General features: G+C 53.9%; 1 protein-coding gene across 10 annotated transcripts in view; it reads right to left on the reverse strand.

Moving 5' to 3' along the window:
* Nucleotides 1–4,349: 4,349 nt before the first annotated feature.
* CACNA2D4 (calcium voltage-gated channel auxiliary subunit alpha2delta 4) overlaps nt 4,350–25,233 on the reverse strand; it is a 126,136-nt gene continuing 105,252 nt past the window's right edge. For 5 of the 10 annotated variants that reach the window (XM_045830600.1, XM_045830602.1, XM_045830601.1 and 2 more), the window contains 12 exons: nt 22,209–22,270; nt 20,986–21,030; nt 20,683–20,745; nt 12,528–12,598; nt 11,784–11,859; nt 11,283–11,335; nt 10,961–11,016; nt 10,640–10,660; nt 7,938–8,055; nt 6,100–6,305; nt 5,741–5,823; nt 4,350–5,021 (listed from right to left, as the gene is read on the reverse strand). In XM_045830600.1, the coding sequence (XP_045686556.1) occupies nt 4,917–5,021; nt 5,741–5,823; nt 6,100–6,305; nt 7,938–8,055; nt 10,640–10,660; nt 10,961–11,016; nt 11,283–11,335; nt 11,784–11,859; nt 12,528–12,598; nt 20,683–20,745; nt 20,986–21,030; nt 22,209–22,270 (959 nt within the window). In that variant the 3' untranslated portion in view covers nt 4,350–4,916. The other 5 variants (XM_045830606.1, XM_045830603.1, XM_045830607.1 and 2 more) reach the window with 5 other exon arrangements.

Here is a 25,233-nt window from a genome sequence, read left to right on the forward strand (position 1 = left end):
TGTACTATGAAGTGTGGAGGGCTGAGAAGAAGGGTCCCCCAAGGCTCTGTGCTTTCCTTGACCACGATGATAGGGCTTGGCTAGCCCTCCTCACTGGAGGCTGGTGACAAGGAAAGGTCTGAGGCCACCACCCAGAATTGCTATACAGACCTGCTTTTAATGTTGCTCTCACAGTGGAGACTGCTGTCTCTTAGGAGCCAGGTCTGAGGGAGAGGGAAGAGGAAATTCCAGTGTCTCAAGCCCCTGGAGGAGTGTATATGTGGAGAGTGAGTTTCCAACTATATAGCTTCCTTCTGGAATGGTGGACTCTGCCTGACAAATTGGGATGTCCCTAAAAGTTCCGGCCACAAGAACAAAGCCAGGGAGTCTCTTTTGTAGATCAGTGGCCAGTAAAAGACCATCATGAGACCTGGACCTTCTGGAGAGTGTGGAGCTAGCCCTCAGGGGACTCCATCCCATGCTGGTGGGAGGGCCTGCTGTTTCTCTGGGACCTATCTGCTCCACTTCAGCCATGCCTGCTGCCTCTGCTGAACCTGCATTACCTTGCAATGTGGCAGCATTTCTTAGAGATGTGAAAGTTCTTTTATGCTAGGGCTTTGCAAAGATGTTTTTAGAAGTTTTTTTAAAAATATATTTTATTTATTATGCTATACAGTTGTCCCAATTTCTCCCCTATGCCCCCCTCTGCTAGTACCCACCCCCCTTCTTTTCAGCAATGCCCTCTTTAGTTCATGTCCATGGTCGTGCATATAAGTTCTTTGGCTTCTCCATTTCCTATACTGTTCTTAACCTCCCCTGTCTATTCTGTACCCACCATTTATGCTGCTTAATCACTGCACCTTTTCCCTCATTCTCCCTCTTCCCCATCCCACCTGATAACCCTCTGAATGATCTCCATGTCTATGATTCTGTTCCTGTTCTGGTTGTTTGCTTAGTTTTAGTTTTTGTTTTTTAGATTCAGTTGTTGATAGTTGAGAGTTTGTCATCATTTTGCTGTTCATAGTTTTGATCTTTTTTTTTTAAATCTTTTTTTAAATCTTTTACTTATTTATTTATTTTTTAGAGAGGGAAGGGAGGGAGATAGAGAAACATCAATGTGCGGTTGCTGGGGGTTATGGCCTGCAACCCAGGAATGTACCCTGGCTGGGAATCGAACCTGGGACACTTTGGTTCCCAGCCCGTGCTCAATCCACTGAGCTACGCCAGCCAGGGCTGATCTTTTTCTTTTTTTAAACATATTTTATTAATTATATTATTGCTGTTGTCCCATTTTCCCCTTCATTCCCCTCCACCCTGCACACCCTCCCACCCACATTCCCCCCTTTAGTTTATGTCCACGTGTCATAAGTTCTTTAGTTTCTACATTCCCATACTATTCTTGCCTTCCCCCTGTCTATTTTCTGCCTACCTGTGTATGCTACTTATTCTCCATACCCTTTCCCCCTCTCTCTTCTTCCTCCCCTGTTGCGAACCCTCCATGTATTCTCCACTTCTGTGGTTCTGCTCCTGTTCTAGTTCTTTGCTTAGTTTCTTTTTGTTTTTGTTTTAGGTGTGGTTGTTAGTAATTGTGAGTTTGCTGTCATTTTACTGTACATGTTTTTTTTATCTTCTTTTTCTTAGATAAGTCCCTTTAACATCTCATATAATAAAGGCTTGGTGATGATGAACTCCTTAACTTGACCTTATCTGGGAAGCACTTTATCTGCCCTTCCATTCTAAATGAAAGCTTTGCTGGATAGAGTAATCTTGGATGTAGGTCCTTGCCTTTCATGACTTGGAATACTTTTCTCCAGCCCCTTCTTGCCTGTAAGGTGTCTTTTGAGAAATCAGCTGACAGTCTGATGGGCACTCCTTTGTAGGTTACTGTCTCCTTATCTCTTGCTGCTTCTAGAATTCTCTCCTTCATTTTTACCTTGGCTAATGTAATTATGACATGCCTTGGTGTGTTCCTTCTTGGGTCCCACTTCTTTGGGACTCTCTGAGCTTCCTGGACTTCCTGGAAGTCTATTTCCTTTGCCAGATTGGGGAAGTTCTCCTTTATTATTTGTTCAGATAACTTTTCCACTTGTTGCTCTTCCTCTTTTCCTTCTGGTACCCCTATAATTCGGATGTTGGAATGTTTAAAGATGTCCTGGAGGTTCCTAAGCCTCTCCTTATTTTTTTGAATTCTTATTTCTCCATTCTTTCCTGTGTGGTTGTTTCTTTCTTCCTTCTGGTTCACTCCATTGATTTGAAACCCAGCTTCCTTTCCATCACTATGGGTTCCCTGTGTATTTTTTCATTCCACTTCTTGTAGCCTTCATTTTTTCATCTAGTTTGCGACCAAAATCAACCAATACTGTGAGCATCCTGATCACCAGTGTTTTGAACTGTGCATCTGATATGTTGGCTATCTCTCAGACACTTAAAAGGATGGGTTCTGGGGCTTCCATTTGTTCTTCTGTTTGAGCCATCTCTTTTATTTTTTTGTCTGGTCGTGCCTGTTATGTATGAGGGGTGGAGCCTTAGGTGTTCACCAGGGTGGGGCACCCAAGTCCCTGGGTTGTGATGTTGTACGTGGGGACGGGGTTTGAGAGGGAACAATGGCGCTTGCCTTCCTCTCTGCCAATTTCAGTCCCTTCTGCCACTTACCCCCAGCAAACTGGACCTTTCTGGTGCTGATTCCCGGGTAGGTGGGCTTGTGCACTCCATGGGACTTTCCAAGGACCTTTCCTGTGAGGCTGGGAGTCTCTTCCTGCATCTCAACCCCCACAGGTGTTTTCAATCAGTGCCTCAAGGCTCTATTTCCCAGTGCTGGGGTACTGGGTTGCACACAGTGCCTTGCTTCACAATTGCCACCTCACTGGGTTTGCTGGTTGCCACCCCTCAGCCGGGGTTTGCCAGCTGCTGCTTGTGTGCCCAGGGTCTGCCTGCTGTGGTCTTATGCGCCCGGTCCCAACACTCTTTGTGCTTCGGAACCCCTCTCCTCCGGGCTTCCCGACTCCTCCCCTCCTACCGGTCTGGATGAACGGGTCTATTTGAACTCCTTGGTTGTCCAACTTCCATACAGTTCAATTTTCTGCCAGTTCTGGTTGTTACTCTATTTCTAAATTGTAGGTGTCCCTATCTTGGCTGTGTGAGGAGGAACAGTGTGTCTACTTATGCCTCCATCTTGGCCGGAAGTCTCTGAATGTGTATTTATTTCTTATGTTCTAAATTGTTGGTTTGAATCCCGGCTTCCTTCCCTTTACTGTTGGTTTTCTGTAGAATTTTCTTTATTTCACTTAATGTAGCCTCCATTTCTCCCCTTATGTGTTTGCCAAACTCAGTGAATTCTCTGAACATCCTGATCACCATTGTTTTTAACTCTGAATGTGATTGGTTGGCTATCTCTGTTTTGCTTAGTTCTTTTTCTGGGGTTTTGTTCTCTTTTTTTTTCATTTAGGCCACATTTCTTTGTCTCCCCTGCTTCACAGCCTCCCTGTGTTTGTTTCTGTGTATTAGGTAGAGCTGCTTTGACTTCCTGTCTTAGCACACCAGTTAAGTTGTAAGGGGTGGAGCCTTAGGTATTTGCAAAGGTGATTCAACCTGCTTTACCACTTTATGGCACTATGGGGGCCAGAAGAGGTCAGAGAAGGGACAATGCCACTGCCTGGCCTCTGGAGGCTTGCCCAGCATTCGTCCCTTTTCCAGTGACTTCCCCCGCTTCCTGTATGCTATTGGCACCCTTGTAGCTGCTGCCCAGTGGTGATTCCCAGAGTGGGTGGGTTTGTGTATGTTGTAGAATCATGTAGGTCCTTTAACTAGACTCTCCTAAGAGACTGGCAGTTTATTCTGCTGCCCCAAGCCCCACTGGTTTTTATAGCCAGAAGTTGTGAGGCTTTTTTTCCCTGGTGCTGGAACCTTGGGCTGTATGGTCTGGCCTGGAGCTGGGATTGCTTGTGCCCAAGCTATCCTTCCCAATTTTTACCCACCACATGTGAATGTGGGACAGTTCGTTCTGGTGCCACCTCTCAATGCCACACCACATCCTCTCTGCCCCAGCTCCCTGGCTCTGCCCCTCCTACCTGCCTGGATGAATGTGGCTTCTTTAAATCCCTGGTCATTGGACTTCCATACAGTTTGATTTTCTGGCAGTTCTGAGTGTCTTTTGTTTTGGGTTAGTTGTAATTCTTCTTATGGTTGTGTGAGGAGGCAGACCTATAGATTTGTCTATCTATGCCTCCATCTTGACCAGCAGTCTAGAAGTTTATTAATAGCAATAGTTTGCAAACATACATCTGCTGCCATGTTGTGTCCCATTACTATTCACTTCCCTGCTTTCTCTCCCTCTCTCTCTTTCGTGTGTGCGCGTGTGTGCTTGTGCATGCACACATACAGAATTAGAACTTTTTTGAGCAGCAGAAGGAAAGAAACTGAACTACCCCCACCATGCATCGCATGTTGAGGCAGGTATGTTTTAGGTGGGGGCTTGTTCTTGCCTTTGTCTCATTCCAGCTGTTGGTATTGTTGGTCACATTCTGCTCCTCTTTCTCAGTACCTTTAAGTCCTTGGGTTCTACTAAAGAGCAAACAGGTTCATGAGAAGCAGCTGACTATTTCTTTGGCTGGGTCTGGACTTCTGGAGAATAAATGGTACTAAATCGTTTTGTCTTGGTCCTAGTTGAGCTCATGCTGGGCTCCTTAAGAGGAGGTGGGAAGGCTGAGACAATGTCCATCGAGATGCGTGGGCTGGTTCCAGGCACCCTAGTTTTTGGGAAGGGGTTTCTGGTTGCATCCAGCAATTTCAGGAGGCAGAGACCATTCGCTCAAGGTTGAGGGGAGATGACCTGTGTGATAGCCCAGTTGTAGTGAGCTGGCTCCCACATTAGTTGCTGACACTATAAAATGTCTCTGGAAAGATCACCTTGTCAAAACAGAGGTCAGACAGAATCAGTGTCACCGCAGCAGCTGGGGTGGCAGCAGCCAGGCGCACAGAGGCAGCAGGAGCAAGGGGTGAGAGGCTGAGGTTTCTGAGGCACCGCCACAGTCCTGGGCGTTCTCCTGTGAACCCAGAGCAGAGAGGAAAGGGTGGCATTCAGGGTGAAGAAGCCAATGCAGCCAGAGGAGGCAAGGAGTAGGGCGGGGGTGTCTGGGACTAACACGGCCCAAACCCTGGGAAAGAGGAAAATTTCGGGCAGTGAAGGAAGCACTGCCACTTTCCTTAGACTCCTGCCTTTTAAGGGAAAGTAGGGCTGTACACTCAGCCCCAGAGCTGGGCTCAAGACTTCTCTGTTCGCCCCTAGTCTTAGAGTGGCTGTGGGGTCATCCTCTTAGAATGACTCAGAGAAGCCATTGACTCTGGGAGCACCTGAGCTGTGGGTTCTTTGTGGCAGCCGCATCCATCAAAGATGGCACTGTGTGTGAAGCTCCCAGCTCAGGGCTCGCCACTGGGGGATGCTCAGTAAATGTCGGTCACCATTAGTGTTTTGCACATAATGGTTTCCTCCTGTTCGCTGAGGTCATTTGGAGCTAAGTGCAGCGGCAATGAGGACAGAATGGGGAAGCTGTATGTTGGTTCACTGAGAGCCCAAACCCTGGGGACTGTGCGGTGTTTGTATCAGCCCCCTTGGCTCCTGGTTGACCACTTAGCATTTGAGGCACATGTATGAAAGTGTGCATGTTCAGTTGTATTTCTGTGCCCAGGTGCACAGGCACAGCCACAGAGCTGAAGACTGGGGAGGAAGATGGAGCCCCACTCCTCACCGCCCTGCAGCGCCCACCTCTGGATGGAAGGCATGGCAGGAGTCTGGTCGCCAGCGGAGCTTCTGGGAGCGCATCCTGTCACACTTGATAGAGGCATTATGTGCAGAATTTGCTGTTAAGGCAAATACCTCATGATAGGAGCTGATTCTAGAGACTAAGTTCTGGAAGAGCCTACCCGAGGTAGGACCAACCGCCTTGCAAGTGGCTTCCAGGGACAGGAAGCAACACCCAGGGGCCTGAGGGAGGGGTTGGAGGACAAATAATGATGCCCTGGGGGAGGGCAGGATGTAGGTGGGCTTCAAAATCTGAGACCCTCAAGGTCTTCTGCACCGCCAGCCTCCCTTACCCCTCACTCCCTGGGAAATTGGAAGGATATATTTGACTTCTGTAGCCTCCTGTAGGACTTGTGGGAAGATGCTACAGTCACAGGTGGGGTCTGTCACCAGAAGGAGAAGGTTGCTGTTGGGGATCTGATGCATCACAAACACCCTGCAGCACAGAGAGAGGTCGGGCCAGGGAACTTCCCCATGGTGGGCTTGCCATTGGGCTTCAAGGGGGAAAAAGCACCCCTTCTGGAGACTTCTGGTGAGGAGTTGGGGTTGCAGGGGAAGAAGTGGAACCACGAGGAGGTTAGGTCAGTGGCAGCTAAAGGAACAGTCCTGAGCAACTGACTCAGTCCTATTGGCTTATTTAACCCACAAGCCTTTGTAAATGTTCCTTTCCCAGCAGATTGGAGAAGGTGAGGAAGTCCAAACAAACATTTTTGAGAGTGAAAGGAGCTGTTATTAATATATGCAAGGACAACACGGATAAATCAGGACTGTGCCAAGCAGATACGCATTGTGTGGCTATCCTTGCTTTGGGTGAATGTGGTGGGGACAGGCCACAGGGGGAAGGTGCCATGCCTAGTTTTGGCCACTAGGTGGCACAGTACCCCTGCATACTGCGCAGGAATTATGTGATGAGGGAGGGGGTAAAGGGTTGTGGAAAAACTGTTATGCAGAAAGGCCTGCTGTGCTATATAATAACAGCTGCCCTGTACTGAGTGTTTCCTCTGGGATGGATGGCTTCATGCACACACACATATGTATACATGTACATAACCTTCACCATACTATATGAAGTGGTTATTATTCCCATTTTGTGGATGAGAAAACAGGCTAGAATTGGCCAAGCAACTTGCCCAAGGTTACACAGCTAGGAGGTAGCAGAGCCACCTGTAAATTCAAGTTTGTCTACTGTAAAGTCTTTGCGTCATACCATTTACTTCATTCTTACAAGCCTTTGAGCTAAGTGCACAAATAATAGTCCCAAGAAGTCCTCTGTGGCACAGTTAAAACCCTGCCTGACATTATGCAAGAGTGAGAGATGCCAAAACCTGAACTGCTGCACTATGAAGTGGTTTGCTTGAAGTCTGGGGTCTGTCAGGGGTGTCCTGGGAAGCCCTTGGCAGATGGCAAGGCTGGCCAGGATGACACCCTGGAGGAGGCCACAGCCTGCTGGGCCAGGACAGAACTTCCCAGGGGAGGGGTCCCTGAGGTCAGAGGAGAGAGTCAGCAGGAGAGAACTTTCATTCAGGCCTCCCTGCCTCCCTGGGCCAGGGCTGGGCAGAGCCGCTTGGATCTAGTGGCCTCTGCACGGGGGACGGCCTGAGCTCAGGCCGGGCCCACACGCAGGCAGAGGGCCTAGGAGCGGAGGCGCCAGCCCACCCGCACCTGAGAACAGCCTTAAGCTTTCCTGTTCTCTGCACAGACAGATTTCTAAGGGAGAGCTGACTTCTTTCTTTCCTCATGTCTACCCTTGCCATCCATCCAGTCTCGCCGGTGGAGTTCAGCTTGCATGGCCCTGACTGAGCTGCTGCACAGGTGTGAGTGAGACAGACACTGAATTATGGGATCATTTTTTCTGTCTGGGGTGGCTTTGGGGACTGGAGCAGGGATGGACTTGCTGACAAGGATTTGGCCTTGGGATCATGTTCCACAGCCCCCCTGACATAGCATAGCGGGCTGTCCGCTGCCCCCCACTGGCTGCCTCCGTCATACCCTTGGCCTTGGCCTGTGTTTCCTTCACCGAGAGAGAAGGAAATAAAGACCCCTGGAGCGTGACCTTTCCCTTAGAGCACCCCCTCCTTTCTCCCCACGTGGAGACAACCCCCTGAGAGTGACCGAGCCTGGCCCCGAGGCTGGGGACAGGGAGAGCAGCCTCAGGTCTTACTTTTGGCAGGCCCCGCACTCGATGATCCCGTTGGCCTCCTGGATGGCCCTCTGGTGCACGAACACGGGGTACTCAGTGTCGCAGGGCTGCAGCGCGTCCTGCCTCTGGTGCTTGTGGGCTGTGGGGAGACAGGTACAGATGGGAGAAAGGGTGTCGTGGAACCTGAAGGGCCTGAGCAGTCATGCCTGCGGGGATCTCAGGCTCAGCGCCTCCAGGGCTGCTGCGGCCACCGCACAGCGAAATGCCCGCAGTCCCTTTGCAGATGGCTCCCTTGTTAGAAGGCTCTCAGGACACGTAAAGCAGAGGTGGGGTGGGAGAGAAACAAGGCAGGAAAAGGAACAGAATCAAGGGAGGGGAGTGGACCACAGTGGGAAGGGCAGTAGACTGGGCATCAGGGTGCCTTGGGAGTCAGTTGTGTGTGGTTGACACACCAGCCTCATGACCTTGGGAAAGCCTCTCACTGCCTGTGGGAGCCTGTATCCCCACTGTAAGCTGCAGTTGGGGGCATGGGAGTGCACTTTCTGGAAGGTTCCTCTCAGCATTGATGTGCAGGGTCTGAGAGGAAAGCAGAGGTGACCAGAACGCCAAGGTATGGCTTGGGGGAGACGTCAGCTTCTTCGTCCCATCACCCCTCCAGTTCGGTATGGACAGGTGGCATGTCCTCAGGCCCAGCTAAGGTGCCCTGCAAGGGCACGTCCCGGATGAGCCCTGGGCCTGCCCTCCCGCCCCTGCTGCTGGTCCCTGAGCAGAGCAGTGAGAGCCCGTGTGCGGCTGCAGGAGCTAGGGGACAGCTGAGAGCAGTTGGGGCCCCAGAGGGCACGTCTGTGTGGTCCACTTGCATTCAGTCGGAAAGAACTCAGCACCAAGAAGGGTCCTGGCAGCCTGCCCTGGAGGGCCCACGATTGCTCCCGCGGTGAGCGAGAAGCAAACAAGGCCAGCTCATGGGCTGAATGACTATTTTTGTTCAAAGTAGCAGGGCCATTTTTTAATACACCATTACTATTTCTTCAAGGCACTGTCCACACCTGTCCTTTTGTTCTCAGAGTCTCCCCGTAAAAAGGCAGGGCCAGCAGTATCCCCCCATTTTGTACACATGACCTTTTGCAGGGTCACACAAAGGTCAGCGGGGAGCTATAAGTCTCTAACCCCAGAGACACGCTACCAGACTTTGATGGCAAGAGGAGAGGCCAGGCTGCAGGGCGAGAAGGCCCATCCAAGAGGAAGGACCACAGCCGGGGTCTGCCCCGTGGCTGGGTTTCAGCCGTGGTCACACTGACCTTCAAGGGTGACTGCTGGGCAGTTGCACTCTCCAGGCACCCTGGGTGGGGGAGCGGCGCTTGGGCTAAAGCTGCGGGGCTGGCTCCCCTCCTTCTGGGGCCAGTTACACTGGCCTCGACCCAGCCGCTTGGTCTGGCCCGTCTACCCTGTCAGCTGAGCCACCTCGTGGCCAAGTCATCTCAGTGACAACACGAGTAACCATGCCAACAGCAACAGGCGGGTGGCTTCCCCAGGGCCGCCAGCCGTGCTCAGTCCAGGCCCTCCGGCTGCAGGCTGAGTGCGCGCTCACCCAGGGCGTGGGCGAGGGGCAGACCCAGGCCTGCTGGGCAGGCCGGCCAGGAGCAGGAACGGCCGCCCTGAAGATGAGCGACTCTGAAGCAGTGGAGCGAGGGAGGTCATTCTCAGCTTTTTAAGACGCAGCTGCTGTCCCGGACCCCGTATTCCCATGCAGAGGGGAGGAGGGGCCTGCTTCTAAATGGGTGGTGACACCTGGGTCATGGTTCCTGTCACAGACACCGAGTGACTGTGAAGTGTCCCCAGAGCGGCCCTGTGGAGACTGTGGGTGTGATTTCCAAAAGGAGTCTGGAAGCATGAAGCATGGCCCGCACCGGCCACATGAGCTGAGGGTCAGAGTTCGCCTCCCGCAGGCCAGAGAGAGAGAGGGGAGCACAGCCAGAGAGGGGGTGGAGGTGGAAATTATTTTCTCATCAGGGAGCCAAACTCTGTGGACGAGAAGGGGTTGGGAGTGCACCAGCCGTGGAGAAGGTGCAGGACACAACAGAAAAGGCTGTGTGAGCCAGAGGGGCTGAGCACAGCAGGCTGCGGTGACGGGCCCTGTGTGGTGCTGGGGGGGGGCCCCCCTGGCCACCCAGCCAGTGGAAATGATGGACCTCCCTCTGCAGTTAAAGATCAGGGGGCCTCACTCCCCGGGAATGTGGGCCAGCGTCACAGCGGCTGACAGTGAGGATATTTCTCAGATTTGTGGTCAGGACTTCGGGGGACACTGTCCTCAGAGAGAAGGTCCCTGGAGACGTGTTACCCCAGAAGTGTGCCTGTGACCAGACGAGTTCTCTGCCTGTCATGCCCTCAACCCTGAGCTCAGGGCTCGGGGGACACCTGAGCTGGAGGCACCACAGTTCACGTGCCGCAGGCTGGCCTGGCGGTCTCTCGCCTGTGTGTGGTCATGGCTGCTGGACCGCATCACCTTCTCTTCTCAGAACTGCAAACGTCCTCACTCGAGGACATGGCCGAAGTCCTGCCCCTGAGGAAGGGGCTTTACCGGGGCACGGTCCCCTGAGCTGGGGTGTCTGGGACGAAGACAGCTCAGCCCTCGTGAGTGCGCCCCTTTAACAGAGAGCTGAGGATGGGCCTTTGCAGCTCCACGCTGCTCCCCCAACCCCGGCTCTGCAGCAGGTGCTACTTACTGTGATGGAAGACAGCCTTGGCTGCCCACAGCGCGGGGCCCCGCACGGGGTGGGCATAATGTCACACGAGGTCAGGATGTCACAAGGTGGTGATGTCACATGGAATGAATGATGTCCCATGGAGCAGTGGTGTCCCGAGATGGTGTGGTGTCACAGAGAGGTGAGGGGGGCCAGGAGTGAGGGGGAGGTGGTGAGAGAAGGCCAAGCAGGATGAGCTTTGAGCAATAAACTGTGCAGACTGCCCACCCTGCCTGTCACCCGCCCGGCTGAATGAAATGGCATTGGTGTCACGCACGTGGTTGTGCAGTCCCTCGCACTCACCCTCGGCCCCACTGGGCGCACGCCAGGAGCCCCAGGTGCTCCACTGCAGCAGAAACCTGTCAGACACAGCACTGAGTCTCAGAGCTCCCGGCTGGTCCCCCGGCCCAGCCCTGTTCTCCAGAACATTCTCTTTCCTGCCTGAGGGTTCAGGGCCGAGCAGAGAGATGCCCCAGGCAGCAGCAGGAAGGAGGAGGCCCATACACACAGGACGGGTTCTTCCCAGACCTTGCCCCCCTCCTCTGGGCCCCCTCAGGGGACACACCTGCGTGAAGTCCCCCAGTCCTTCCCCAGCCCCCCCCCCCCACCTCAACCCCCTACTCACAGCAGGAGCTCATTCACCAGCCATCTGGTCGCGGTCAGGAGGGCAGAGATGGGCTGGGAGGGAGGGGGACAAACCGTTCACCCCAGGCCAGGGCCAGGGCCAGGGTGCTCCATCGGAGACCACAACCCTGGGACACCCCTCCTGCTGCACTGCCCGCCCCCACCCTTCCAGCCAGGGGGCTTGGAAAGCTGAGGTATCTGAGAAAGTCCTATCGGAGGGCAGGCATCCTGGGTTAGACAAGCTCATCCAGAAGGCCAGGCGGGGCCTAGGGTCCTTGATGATCTATGTGACCACATTGCTGTGCCAGAGGTCCCATAGGCAAGCCCCGCAGGGCTGGGGTGGCAGTAGGCAGAAGTGGGAGAGGACTTTTTGGTCAGGGTTGGAAGTGGGGCTCCGGGCCAGATGCCTGAGGCTGCGTGAGATCAGGAACCAGGTGGCCTCGTTTTAGGGGAGGTACAGGGCTTGTGGTCTGGCAGAGGGGAGGTCTGGGGTGACACTCACGCTGACCAGGGGCCGGGCGGCGCTGTGGTGGTGATTCGGGGGTTTGCACATGGCCTGATAGTCGTACAAGGTCACTCTGAAAACCAGAGACAGCATGTGGCAAGGCCAGCCCTGCCCCTGCCTTGCCCCAGCCCCTGCCCCTGCCCCTGCCCCTGCCCCAGCCCCAGCCCCTGCCCTGCCCCAGCCCTGCCCCTACCCTGCCCCTGCCCCAGCCCTGCCCCAGCCCTGCCCCTACCCTGCCCCTGCCCCAGCCCTGCCCCAGCCCCAGCCCCAGCCCTGCCCTAGCCCTGCCCCTACCCTGCCCCTGCCCCTGCCCTGCCCCAGCCCCTGCCCCAACCCCAGCCCCAGCCCTGCCCTAGCCCTGCCCCTACCCTGCCCCTGCCCCTGCCCTGCCCTGCCCTGCCCAGGGGAGCCTGCAGAGGGTTTCATTCACCCAGATTCCCGACAGTTGGTGAGTTAGGTCAGGCGATCAGAAGGGAGCACACGCCCAAAGTACCGTTTCTGCTCTTTGCTTTAAAGGGAACGAATAGCAACTTTGGCTTCCCTTCTAAGGGCCCACATGTCCTCATGCCCTTCCCCACTGCGTGTCAAGTCTCTGGCTTCAGAAAGGTTGTTTTTGGAGAACTCTAGGGCTCTCACTGTGGGTTTTGGAGGTCAAGACCCTGAGACCTGTCTGGACGATGTAGCCTCAGATCCCGCCTTTTCTGTGAGTGTGCAGGCAGGGGAGAAGGGCATCCCACTTACTGGCTGAACACCCCCATGCTGAGCAGCTGGGTCATGAGAGCACCATCCACCTCCCCCAGAAATCTTCCTGTCTGGAGAGAGAGGGAGAGAGGGAGACAGCAGGGTGAGGATGCTACACCTCCCCCTGGGCCCACGGCTCATTTCGGAGCTCCAGACTTTAGCTGCCACTGGGTTTTCCCTGTAGGTGCCCTTCGACACAATCAAAGCCAGTCTTCTGATCTGCTCTTCTGCCGTATTCTCATCTCAGTGCTTTGAAAACTCTAAGTTGTAATCCATTAGTTGGCTGTGAAATCAAGCTAGGGGTTGCTACCAGGTTTTTTTAAAGCTACACAATTCCTTTGAACAAATCAGTGTGAATCACTTGCAGCAAGGTTAGACAGGGTTTTGTGGAACTTGATTACATATTTGCGTGTGTGTGTGTGTGTGTGTGTGTGTGTGTGTGTGTCTTGGCCACAAAACACTCAAAAGCGGTGCTCTGTCTCTCGCACTGCCATCCTTGTCACCCAGCTGAAAGAGGTTTGAGAACTCAGCTGCCTTTGACTCCCCCTCCCTCCCGCCCTCCCCCCATTTCCAGTTAATCCATGTTTGCTGTGGATCTGTCATTCACCACCCCACCTCCAGGAACAGCGACTTAGCCTGAACCCTTGTCCTTTCCGCAGTTTCCCCCAGGCCCCAGTCACTGCTGCTAGACAGTGTCCTCACACACACAGCTGGGGTTTGGTCGCTGTCATCTTTGTTTCCTGAAACAGGACACCCTGCCGTCCATCCCTCCTTCACTAGCCAATCCACCAACACTAGGTGAGTGTTGCTGCTGGGCGTCCTCCAAGCCAAGGAGGTCAGCTCACCCGCCTGCCCGCCTGCCGTGCAGCCCGGAGGCCCACTGCACCCGCCGCCCTCCCGCGCGCCCACTGCCTGCCGTGTGACCACGGGCAGGAGGTCAGGAAGCTTGAGGAAGATGCATGCCCTGCAGCTGGCCCTCAGCAAGCGCTGGGTAAGGTGCGGCCAGTGTGACAAGGAGTCACCAGGATCTTGGCTCTCCTGCCTGCCTCGATTACTGTTCCCCAGTCCGCACAGCAAGGAGGGTTCCTTCACATCCTGCTCTCAGGAGCCTCTTTTCTCGCCTTTCCAGTCAGAACGAACGTCTCATTTCCCTGCACCATGACACTGACAGGCTGGCCACAGAAGCCCAGGGGAGAAAAAACGGGAGCCCAGACTTGTCTGAGCTCTGCTCTGGGTGCCTGGGAGGGCCTTGTGCTCTGACTGGGAGGCCTGAGAGGCTTCTTCGAAGAGGGCAGGGGACGGCAGGGGGACAGCGTGGAGGAGTCAAGGGCATTCCAGGGACAGAATGACAAGCAGGAAGCTGAGGGGCATCCAACCCCGCCTGTTCCTCAGGCGCAGCCCTGTAGCCGTCTGAGGCTCCTGTGGGCAGAGGGCTCCCTGTCAGCTGGGGCTCGCTTTCTGCTCTTCCAGTCACTACGTGCGTGTTCCTGCTCACCGGACGGCGGCGTCCCAGCGGGCAGAAACCTGCCTCTGCTCCCCGCAGACCACCCAGGGTCTTGCCCACAGTGTCACACGTGCGTGTCTGCTGAAGGACGGCGCGAGCGAACAGACAAGGGGGTGTGCGAGCGGTGTGAGTGTTCGGCTCCCTGGGGAAGTGCAGTGAGGTGGAATTGAGGCTCCTGATGAGGCTGTACCCTTCTCCTCCCTAATTCGAGGCTTATTCACCAAACCCTTGTTGTTTAGACACTTGATTCTGAGAAGTCCGTGAGAGTAAGACAAGCTTCTAGACAGTGGAAGAAATGTATCCTCCTCTGTAAATAGACAACTTGACTTCAAGGATGTGTCATGCTGGCAGAGAATATCCATCCTTCCTGTCTTTGGTAGGGAGATCCTGCTTTAGTTACTATAACAATATACTCCACTTAAAGACTACGTTTCCCAGCCTCCCCTGTGGTTGGGGCTGGCCAGCAAAATGTGAACAAGTCGTGGTAGGCCTTCCAGGAATCTGTTGAAAAGGAGAAGCCTCTGCAGGAGGGGCACTGCCCCCCTCTCCTTCTTGTCTGGAGAGTGGACTAGAAGGCAGGAGCCCCTGCACCCGTGTTGTGATCTGGAGCGTGGGGATGCCTGGCCACCATACCCGGCCTGGGCTGTCTCCATCCATTCCTTATATGAGGGAGTAAGCCTTTAATTTGCTCAAGTCACTAAAGTAGGGATTCTACTCAAGGCAGTAGAACACAGTTCCTAGCTGATACAGTTTCATCTGAACTCAGAGTGAATCAGTGCCTCAAATAGGTAAACTGACCAAATTTCCTGAATCTACAAAGCCAAGGTCCAACCACTCAACCTTGGGTACCCTGTCAGTTTAGGCCCCCCAAACTGAACGCAGAGGGGCACCCAGCACAGCACGGCGGGGGGCTAGAGCCTCTGCACAGCCACAGCACTAAGGGGCTCTGGCAGCTCTGCCTGCCCACCAGCTCCGCTCACCCCAGGGCAGGGCTCCGCTCTCAATGAGGGCGACCCCCACGTACACAACGGTCCATGGGGCGGCCGAGCATAGGGCTCTGGGGCTCCAGAGTTTCCAGTCTGTAAGGAGGCCGGAAAGAGGTGAGGCCCTGTGAGGTGCCTCCCAGTAGCCTTGAGCAGGGAGCAGATGGGGCATGTGGCACCAAGAATATAGAACTGGTGAGGGCCCGGGCACGGGCTAATTGGCATGCCTGAGTGAGCGTGCTGGCCCCAAGGAGAAGTGGGGCCAGAGGGTGAAGTAAGGCCAAGATTCCCTCTGGTGTTGGAATGGATCAAAGTCATATGGCCTCCTTACCTAGGGACAGTCTCAGTTTCTTCTCTAAAAAATGGGAAAACACTCTTAATGTGTGTGAGGATTAAATGAATCACCAGAGTGAAATCAGTGTGCACAGTTCCTAGTGGGGGCCAGTCCTTTCTTCCCTTCCTGCTGTACCACCTCACCTGCGTCCCCTGAGCTGCACAGTCTCTCAGCAAGCACCTCTGGCCCTTCGGCCCGCTGGGGCTGGGAAGAATGTGGAGGCTGGGCACCAGCTCTGCACTCCTGGAAAGCTTCTGCTGCCATCGGCTGTCTGGGGTTCAGGTGATCTGCTGGATTTCACTTGGGAGGCACCCCACTCAAGCTGCCCAAATGAGGGTGCCCTGGCCCAGGAAGGGAGCGTATGGGGGAGCCCAGAGACATGCTGAGACAGGCAGTGAGGAGTTGGGGGCTGGAGGGGCAAGTTCAGGAGCACATGCATGGCAGCGAGGTTGAGGTTTCTCCTGCACCCACTGCAGCCACTGAACCTACGGCACCAGGGAGTGACGCAAAGACAGCCTACTATTGCACGTGTGGGGGGACCACAAAGGGCTTGGGGAGGTAGGGGAGGAGGAGGGGGTCCAGAGCAAACAGCTCAGGCCCAGGACAGGCATGTCAGAGGCCCTGTGAGGGCAGCCGTGGTCTGAGGGTCCTGTAGGCACTGGCTCTGCGGGCTGCGGTGGGGTGGGGTGGGGTGGGGGGTTGCTATGCCTTCTGAGAGATTTCAGCCCTTAGAGAGAGACACCACAATGGGGTGTCTGATTGGTCTTTAAGGTCCATTTTGAAGGTCCCATGTGTGGGTGCTACCCACAGGCAAATGACAGGGCTCAGAGTCCCTAAAGCCAGGGTGACAGGTCCTCTGTAAACATCACAAAGATCCACAGAGCTGCTGTCACTCTCGTGGCCCTTGCTGTCTGCTCTCTTTCTAGGCTCCACATAGACCTCTGTAATCCTGTCGTTTGTAGTCCTTTATATAAGAATGAGTCCTGAGCTGGAAGAGAGGCCCAGAGGGGCCAAATATCTAACCCTCAGGCCTGGTGCATGGCCAAGATGAGGAGAGAGCCAAGCACCCCTCCCTCAGTCAGGCCGCAGGGGGCGCTCTGGGCTTCTGCACTCCTGCGATGGCTGGGTAGGAGGGTCTCCGTGAAGAAGGGCTGGGAAGGACTCTGTCTGGAAAGAATCACGGTATCTGGAGCAGTGGCAGGCTTCTGTCCCCAGGCCCTGGATGGACCTTGGCAGGGACAAGAAGTGGCCTGGACCTTCTGGCACATTCACCCAGTCCAGAAAGTGCATCCGGATCAGCAGCAACCGGCACTAAGGCCAAGGTGGTGGCGCTCAGACCCTGTCACACGCTAGAACTGCCGGGGGGGTGCGGTGTGCTGCAGCTCGGGGGGCGGGCCCCCCAGAGTTTCTCGTTCCTTTGGTCTGGGGTGGGGCCTGGGAACATACATGTCTATCAAGCTCCCAGATGCTGCTGGCCCCCTCCAAACTTTGAAGTCTAGAGATGGAAGGGGTGAGTGGGGGGAGAAGGACTGAGCTGGGATTGGACCAGACTTGTGGCCCTTGGTGGCACTTGGGTGTGTTTGGTGGGCAAGTTCGAGTGGATGAGTAGGGATGTGTGGTGGGATGGTTCTGAAATGGTTCACAATGGCCCAGCCTCTTCTAGTCATGCCCTTGTGTGAGCCCATCCCTTTGAGGGTGGGCTGGACCTGGTAACTTGCTTCTGGTGAATGGAATACGGTAAAATTGACCACTTTGGAGGTTACTTCAGAGGTTAGGCTCCCAAGACTGACTTCTCTCTTCCTCTCCCCTCTCTGTTCTTGCTGCAGTGAAGCTGGCTGCCAGGTGAGAGCTGTCTTCTGGAGAAGCCCACCTGGCAGCCAGAACCTGCCAGCAACCGTGGGGGTGAGTTTGAAAGCTGAGCCTCCTGTAGTTGAGCTTTGAAATAGCTTGAATGAGCAGAGCTGGCTGGTACCTTAATTGCAGGCCCGTGAGACCCTGAGCCACTTGCCCAGCTAAGCCACACCCAGACTCGTCACCCCCAGGAACTGGGGGATAGTAAGTCTTGTGGTTTTAAGTTATTATACTTTGGGGTAATTTCTTATGGAGCAATAGATAACTGCTACAGAGTTATTGAATGAATGAATGAACTTTTAAAAAAAGCAAAAACAGATGGATGGATGGCCCAACCTGTACACCTACTGGGCACTACTCCTACCGTTGGTGTCTCTGGCCTGAGTGTTCAAGGTCCTAGAGCACTGGTCCTAATTCTGTGTGACTTGGCCAGTGCGGCCGGGTGAGTGACCTCTGCCCTGAGCATGAACAGAATGAGTTAGGGCAGGGGCCTGGGCAGGAGGATGACTACCCTACACCCAGACTTGCAGCCTGAAACACTCTCCAGAGAAGGCCCCTCTTCCTGGGCTCACCCACTTTGCCCAACAAATTCTCGGTTTCCATCAGTACCCACTCTCTCCCAGCTTGGCTTCCCTCGCAGAGCCTCAGTTTTCCCCTGGCATAAAAGGAGACTGACATCACCCCCAGAGCTGATCAGAGGAAGCCTCCCCCACCATTCCTGGGGCCTCACGGTGGTGGGGAGGACGAGGGGAGGCACGGGCTGTGACAGAGGCGAGGGTGGCCAGGCTCAGTGGGAGCTTGGGGCTCTGGAGGAGTTCCTAGTAGGTCCCAACCCTATTCATGAAGACTGGGTTTCATTTCATTTGTACTCTGCTTCATTTTTCAAGGGATTTGTAAAACTACATATGATATTATGAAACAATGCAATAGCTGAGAAAATGGGTAAAGAAGCTAAGGAAACACATGCTTTATAAAATATAAGCCTCTGAAGAGCTGTTTGCTATCATATATTGTCCAGCCTGCTGAGCGAGGGTTCAGCAGGGCCACTGTGAGTGAAGTGAAGGGCTCTTGGGGGCGCCTGTCCCCGGCCCTGCTCCCTGCAGGTTGCCCTGCTGCCTCTCAAGCAGCTGTCAGCAAACGATGGCTGGGGGGCCAACCTGGCCCTTGAGCTAAGAATGTGTTTCTATTTTCAAATGGTTGGAAAAAACTCAAAATATTAATAATATTCCATGACATAAAAATTATGTGAAATTCAAATTTAAGGATCTATAATTAAGTTTTATTGGAACAAAGCCATGCTCACAGTTCCACACGGCGGGCGGCTGCCCCTGTGCTGCCCCTGAGGAGCTGGATGGGCGCGGCTGTTGGGCCAGAAGCCTGCGTGCAGCTCTCTGCGCTCCCTCGGGGCCCTTGCGGACAGCTGCTCCAGAGCTGGCCTCTCAGGCGTGGCTCCTCGCCCCCTGCGCCCTGCCGCTCTCCTCCCCAAGGTCCAGCCTTCCACACTCTCTCTGAAACTCTGGCCCTTGAAAACCAACACCACAGGGACCTGGAGACACTGCCCATCTCAGTTCCCAGGGCAGCAGGGGTCGGCACATAAATGATTGAGAGCATCAGATAGGCCCAAAGCCTCTTTCCAACCACCGGTTTCAACTTCTGTCATTGCCGTTTTCTCCCAGAGCGGCTAAGAAACATTAACTGAACAGGTGCTCAGTCCAGGGAAGATTGATGTGGCCAAGAGGGGGCATGAAAGGGACAAGGGGGCACAGCGGAGGCATCCAGGGAATGGCAATGCATGATCAGCAGTTCGAGTCCTGCACCAGATGTCTCGACAGTCAGCTGACCCCTGACTCCCACTACGGAGGAAAATGGGCAAAACCATCTTCCTCTTCATGCCTGCGGCTGAGACAGGCCCCACAGAAGCGGGTCATTCCAAATCTCTCCTCAAGTAGTCAGATTCTATGACCCACTGGGGCCCCTTCCTCCATTGCCCTCTTTCTCCCATCTTCCTATTCCCTGGCTCTGCTGATGCCGGGGCAGGGGGCAGCCACGGCCATGGTCTCTTCCCCCAGCTCTGCTGTTACCCGGGAAGTTGAGAGTGACCTTAGACATCATGTCATGCAGCCCCTTACTTTAGAGAGGAGGAAACTGAGGCATGGCTATGGAAGCTGCTTACCCCAATCACATATCTATCTAATCAGGGGAAAAGCTCGTTCTGGACCAAATACCATTTCCCTTCCACTGAGGCTCAGGATGAAGGCCACTTTGATGCTTCTGTCTTGTTTCAAGGAAACACTTCCCATGGAAATATTCAGGTTTGGTTCAGGTTTGATTCCTGGCTAAATAAACAATTAATTTTGGGGCCCAATATGGGGCTTGGCAAAGCAAAATTATGACTGCACCTGCCCCTTTGCCTTTCTGAGCATGCGTGGGGCCCAGGGAGATATCCACAGGCCTGGGGAAGACTAGACACGTGAGCCAGGCTGCAACACGAGGATCGCCTCTGTGCCTCTGTTTCCCTGCCGGCACACTGAGCGGCGTGTTTGCTGCTGGGTTAGAATTTTCCACAGGGGTGGTCCAGGCAGGGAGACAGCACAAAAGGGAAGACCTGGCCCTCCTGACCTTGTGAAGGTAGGAGGGGAGGGAGCTATGGTCTCAATGCGTTTCCCCAAGTTCATGTGTTAAAACCTAACCGCCAAGGTGACAGTAGAAGGTGGAGCCTTTGGGAGTTGATTAGGTGAAGGGGGCAGAGCCCTCTGAAATGAGTTAAAGGCCCTGTAAAGGACCCCGGAGAGCCCTCTTGTCCCTCCTACCACGTGAGGACACCAGGAGAAGTTTGTGACCCGGATGGACGAGAGCGTTACTCCACCAGGCTGGCACCCTGATCTCGGACTTCTGGCTTCCAGAATGCTGAGCGATGCACTTCTGTTGTTTCACAAGCCACCCAATCGGTACATGTTTGTTACGGCAGCCCCAGCCGGAATGGACAGCTGGGGCGGGACATGACAGTGGGACAGCAGGAGGGAGCTAAAGAGTGGGAGCAGCCAGGTGCCCGAGGTCCCCGAGGTGCCCGAGGTGCCCGGAGCTCTGGGAGGGGGCACCCTGAGGCCCCGCCCAGGACCCCCCGCCCCCCTTCCCCGCCTCCCGCCCCCCGCCCTGAAAACAAACGGGGCCTGAGATGTGGCTTTGCTGAGCCTCTCCTTGGTATGTGGACCATTTCCCCACTAACCATGGGAGAAGGCCTGATTAGTTATGGACAAAATTAAAGAGTATTATTATTTATAGCCATCTGAGTTGAAAAGTGTCTGAATTTTGTAATCTTGCTATGGTGGCTTTGGTTTCAAGAAGAGACCCCATTTTCTGCAGACCTTGCACTCTAATCTGCTCTAAACCAATGTTGCTTCCCGAGGCCATTAGCTCTTTCTTTGAAGCTGGGGCTGTTGGATGCCTGGACGTCTCCCTAACCCCACTTCCCCAGTGCCTTACCTCCTGGGGCCTCCCTGAGATCAGGATGAACCCGTTGTTGTCAATGACGAAGCAGTCCAGGTCCTGAGGAGACACCCAGAAAGGAGGTGAGGTCCGCGCCCCACCCCATGGGTCCCTGCCTGTCCTGACATCTGGGAAGGCAGCCTCTGTGTCTAGGGAGAAGGTGCCCCCTGTGGAGCCAGCGCTATAGGGAGGAAGCACACTTAGGAGCCGGGGAGCTGGCCCATCAAGAGGACGTGGGTTGAGGGGCCCACAGCTCCCACACTCCCGCTTCCATCCTCTTCACACCGGGGGAGGACTTACACTGTCCCGGCAGCTCTGTGGGCACAGCCCATCCCCAGCACTGCACTGGAAGGAAGAAGAGAGATTGTCAATTGTGCATGTGTGCCTGAGCATTTGTGTGGAAATATGTGGTGTGTGATTGTGGGAGTGCTGTGTGTGTGGTGCATTTGTGCTATATGTTGATGTCTGGGGACTGGCGATGTGTGTTTATGGTATGCTAGCGGTACCTGCACAGGTGTGGCTGTATCTATGTTCAGTGTGTACCCATGTATGGTATATGTGGTATATACTTTGTATGTGTGCTGTGTGGTGTGTGTATATTGCATGTTGGTAGCCATGTGGGTGTGTACATGTGTGTATTTGATGTGGTGTATGGTATGTGCATGTGTGTGTGGTGGTGTCTGGTAGTGGGGGCAGGGCACTGCAGCAGTGTCCTTGCTGGCTGGGTCAGCCTTCTCGGAGGGAGGCCCGGCCCCGGCAGCTATGGCTGAGGGGCAACTGTCAGTCAGCTGCACTGCTGGAAAGGCGCATGGGGGTGGCTTCTTACTGTTTTTTGTCATCCTGCATGATGTGGTAGCTGACCTCAGGCTACTGGGCTGCTGCTCCTTCCCCCTGCCATCCCTTCCACCTTCACTCTCTGGTTTCTGGAACTTGTGCCCTCAAAGTGAGGGCACAGCAACAAGTGACAAGTGAATGGGGGCCAGGGAACAGAGGAGGCTCAGTCCATGGGGGCAGGTTCGGGGCTGGAGGAGCTTGTGGAGGACAGTGAGGAGCCCTAGCAAGCATAGGAGGAGCCAAGTCTGAGGCCTCTGGGGCCCACCGCCGGAAAGCAAGAGGTAGAATGGAAAGGGCAGTGGTAAGGCTGAGCTCTTAGTGGGCAGAGAGCAGACATGGCTTGGATTTTGGCTGGAGGGCTGGAGGAGGGCAGTCTCCTTACTCTGCTGTGTGGGGGACCTGGGGCAGCAAAGACGCAGTGAAAGGCAGGCCAGTCCCAGAGAGAATGCAGTTTCCTGCCCCTTGTCCCAGGTTTAAGCTGAGACAGAGCACTGGCTGGGGAGGCTGGGACCAGAGACTGAGGCCATAGGCAGAGGAAAGGATCCAGGAGCTGATGGGGACCCAGGAGGTGGGTTTTGGGAGGCAGTAGGGCAGCTGGGGGAGTGGGTCTGAAAGTGCCAGCCCCTGTTCACCATGGATATGTTGGGGAGCTCTCTGGCCCCTACCTCGCCACCCCCCATCACACCCACCTGCTGCGTGGCTGCCCAGAACAGGTGATGCAGGAAGTCCAGCCTCATTTGGATACCCACCGCTGTTTTGGGGGAGGTGGGTGGTAAGAGGGAGGAGACAGTGAGAGAAAAAAGTAAATTCCAGTTAAAGAGAAGGGGTGCATCAGCAAGAACTGAGGGGCAGCACCAGGGCAGAGAAGGGGTGCGGAGAGCTGTGTCAGATGGCAGCCTGTGGGCTGAGGTTCTGGGGAGTGGGGTCAGGGAGAAAAGAAGACAGACTGGTGGCTTCCACCTCTCCACGGCAGATAGTACTAGAAATAGGCCTGGGTTCTAGAAAACACTGAGGATGGCACTCACCCTCGGGTCTTGGGGATCTCAAGGCAGGTGCACCGGGCACACAAGTCCCCCTTTCCCACAGATGGAAGAGTACAGAGGCAGAGAGACTGAGCCATTTGTTCAAGGTCATGTGACCAAAAATGGCTGGCAATTCACGGCCACTGTGGGTTAGGTGTGTGGGGCCTCCTAGACCTCCATGCTGAGGTAACAACCCCTCTCGTACCCAGCTTCTCCCAGGTTTGCAGGTAGGTCCCAGGAAACTAGAGACTGTCCAGCCTGCAAAAACTACTCTTTTGGTGATGCCACTTACAAGGGCCACTTGTGCCTGTTTGGTTCCCAAATAGATGTAGAGAAATTTGGGGCCAAAGGATAGGAGTGGGGGAAGCAGCTTATATTGAAAAGAAAGAGTAAAAATCTAGGCTGACTTCCTACTGCCTGATATAATAATACCAAAAAAGTGTTGAGTGCCAGGGACGTTTATGTCCACGAGCTTGTTTCATCCACACAGCAGACCAGTTCTATTATTACTCAGACTTCACAGCTGAGGACACAGAGGCTTACAGAGATTACATGGCTTGCCCAAGTCACCTAGCCCCTAAATGCTGAACCAAGTCTCATGAGTCTGTCTCTAAGGCTCTTAACCTCTGTATCCCCTAGGCCTGACACAACCCTGGCGGTCCTGAGGAGCTGAGAGGCAAGCACTTGCCCACTCTGGGCTTCAGTTCCCTCATCTGAAAAATGGGAATGCACCTGGGTTTCCAGCCATCATGCTGTTTTCATGAGACATTCTACAGTCACCCCAATGGCATTCATTGGAGAGATTTTCCATCACAATCATTCTAACTTCCTGAGGCTCAGATGGCTCTTCTACAATGGACTGGAATGCTCTGTCCCATGTGGCTCAGTTGGTTGGGCATCACCCCCCAAAGAGAAACCCTGGTCAGGGCACGTGCCAGGCTTGCAGGTTTGGTCCCCAGCTGGGGCTCATACGAGAGGCAACCGATTGATGTTTCTCTCTCACACGGATGTTTCTCTCCCTCTCTTTCTATCTTGCTTCCACTATCTCTAAAATACATACAAACATACATACATACATACAATTTTAAAAGTTTATTGAAAAAACTAAAATGGGCTTCCCTTCCAGACTGGTGCAGAGATACAGAATTGTATCCTTCTGTTTTTTTCAACATGAAGTGCTCCAGAGAAATTTGATGAGGGAGAGAAAGACCAGGGGAAGGTCAAGGGGCTGGAGCATCTTGATTCTCCAACTTCACAGGCATCAGGATCACCTGGAAGGTCTGGAAAAACCCTGTCCCCAGAGTTTCTCATTCAGTATATCTGGGGTGGGGCCTGAGGATTTGCATTTCTAAAGTGCTCCCAGGTGATGCTGCGGCTGCTGTCCAGGAGCCATATTTTGGGAACCACTGTTGTAGAACATTACTGTCCGATTGAAGCTTTTGAGATGACGAAGCTGTTCTAGATCTGAATGTCCCACACAGTAGCCACTAGTCACATGTGGCTACTGAGTCCTTGAAATGTGCCTACTATGAGTGAGGACCTGAGTTTTAAATTTTTAATTTAATTTAAATTAATTTAAATTTAAATAGCTACCTATGGGTGGTGGCTGCCATGTTGGACAATGCAATTCTGGAGCTCTGCGTTTACAGATCAAGAAACTGAGGCCCCTCCCTTTCCTTGGGGTCTCCTGGCAATTCTGTGGCCGGAACTCGGGCTAGCCGTCTCAAATGGCCCTGTGATATGGGGACATTTGAGTTCTATGGGGCCTTCTTTGTTGCTTCAAGGTCCAGGTGGCTGAAAGGAGTCGTAGGGAAGGGACAAGTAGACCCACTTCTTGGTTCATGAGAGACACAGACACAGCAGGTGTGATCAGCAACCATGGTTGCCACACCCCTTGTCCCTCTCACATCTCTCTCCTCCTGAGGCTGCAGGTGTCCCTCAGTCCCTCTCCCTTATTCTTCCTTTAAGAACACTCTTAATATTCTTGATATTCATTTTACACAGGTTTCTTTCACCTGTAGAGAAAGACTGAGTGAGAAGCCTTCTAAAAATTGCCAGAGGGGAGTCACCCTAATGCTTAGAATGATTAGCTCTTTGGGATTTAGGAATGTTTATTTACCCTGGTCCTTAGCCCCTGTGGGCCAAGCTCTCTCAGACTCTGTCTCTTTACCTATGGGTCAGTGCCAAGTCTTATAGGAGCATGACATTTCTGAGCTGGAAGAAATTCAATGATTCTGACAGAGGGAGTTGAGGGGGTGGGGTTAATTCTTCCCTAATGGAACAGGTTTTGGGGGCTCTCAGGTAGAAATGGTAGGAGTAGGGCACAGAGAAGGTTTTCCCCTGCTGGGTTCTGTCTCACAGCTGGACTACAAGCTCCTCCAAGGCAAACTCTGGGTCCTTTGCATCTAGGTATCCTTCACAGAGTTTAGGCCATTCCAGCTGCCTACTGACAACTCCACTTGAGTCAACAGTAGGCATTTTAAACTTCATATGTTCAAAATCTAACTCTGGCATTTCCTCCCATAACCTGCCACTCCTTGCGATTTCCCCATTTGGGGGTAGATTCTCTACCTAATATCATGTTTCCCCATCCCATCCAAGTTCTGCACACCTTATTCCAAAACTTAGTAAGTCTGTCCACTTCTCTCCCCCATCCCTGCTACCAGTCTGGGCTGAACCACCCTCTCTCTCA

This window comes from Phyllostomus hastatus, unplaced genomic scaffold (genome assembly GCF_019186645.2).
Source record: "Phyllostomus hastatus isolate PE091 unplaced genomic scaffold, TTU_PhHast_1.1 phas_contig_152, whole genome shotgun sequence".
NCBI lineage: Eukaryota > Metazoa > Chordata > Mammalia > Chiroptera > Phyllostomidae > Phyllostomus > Phyllostomus hastatus.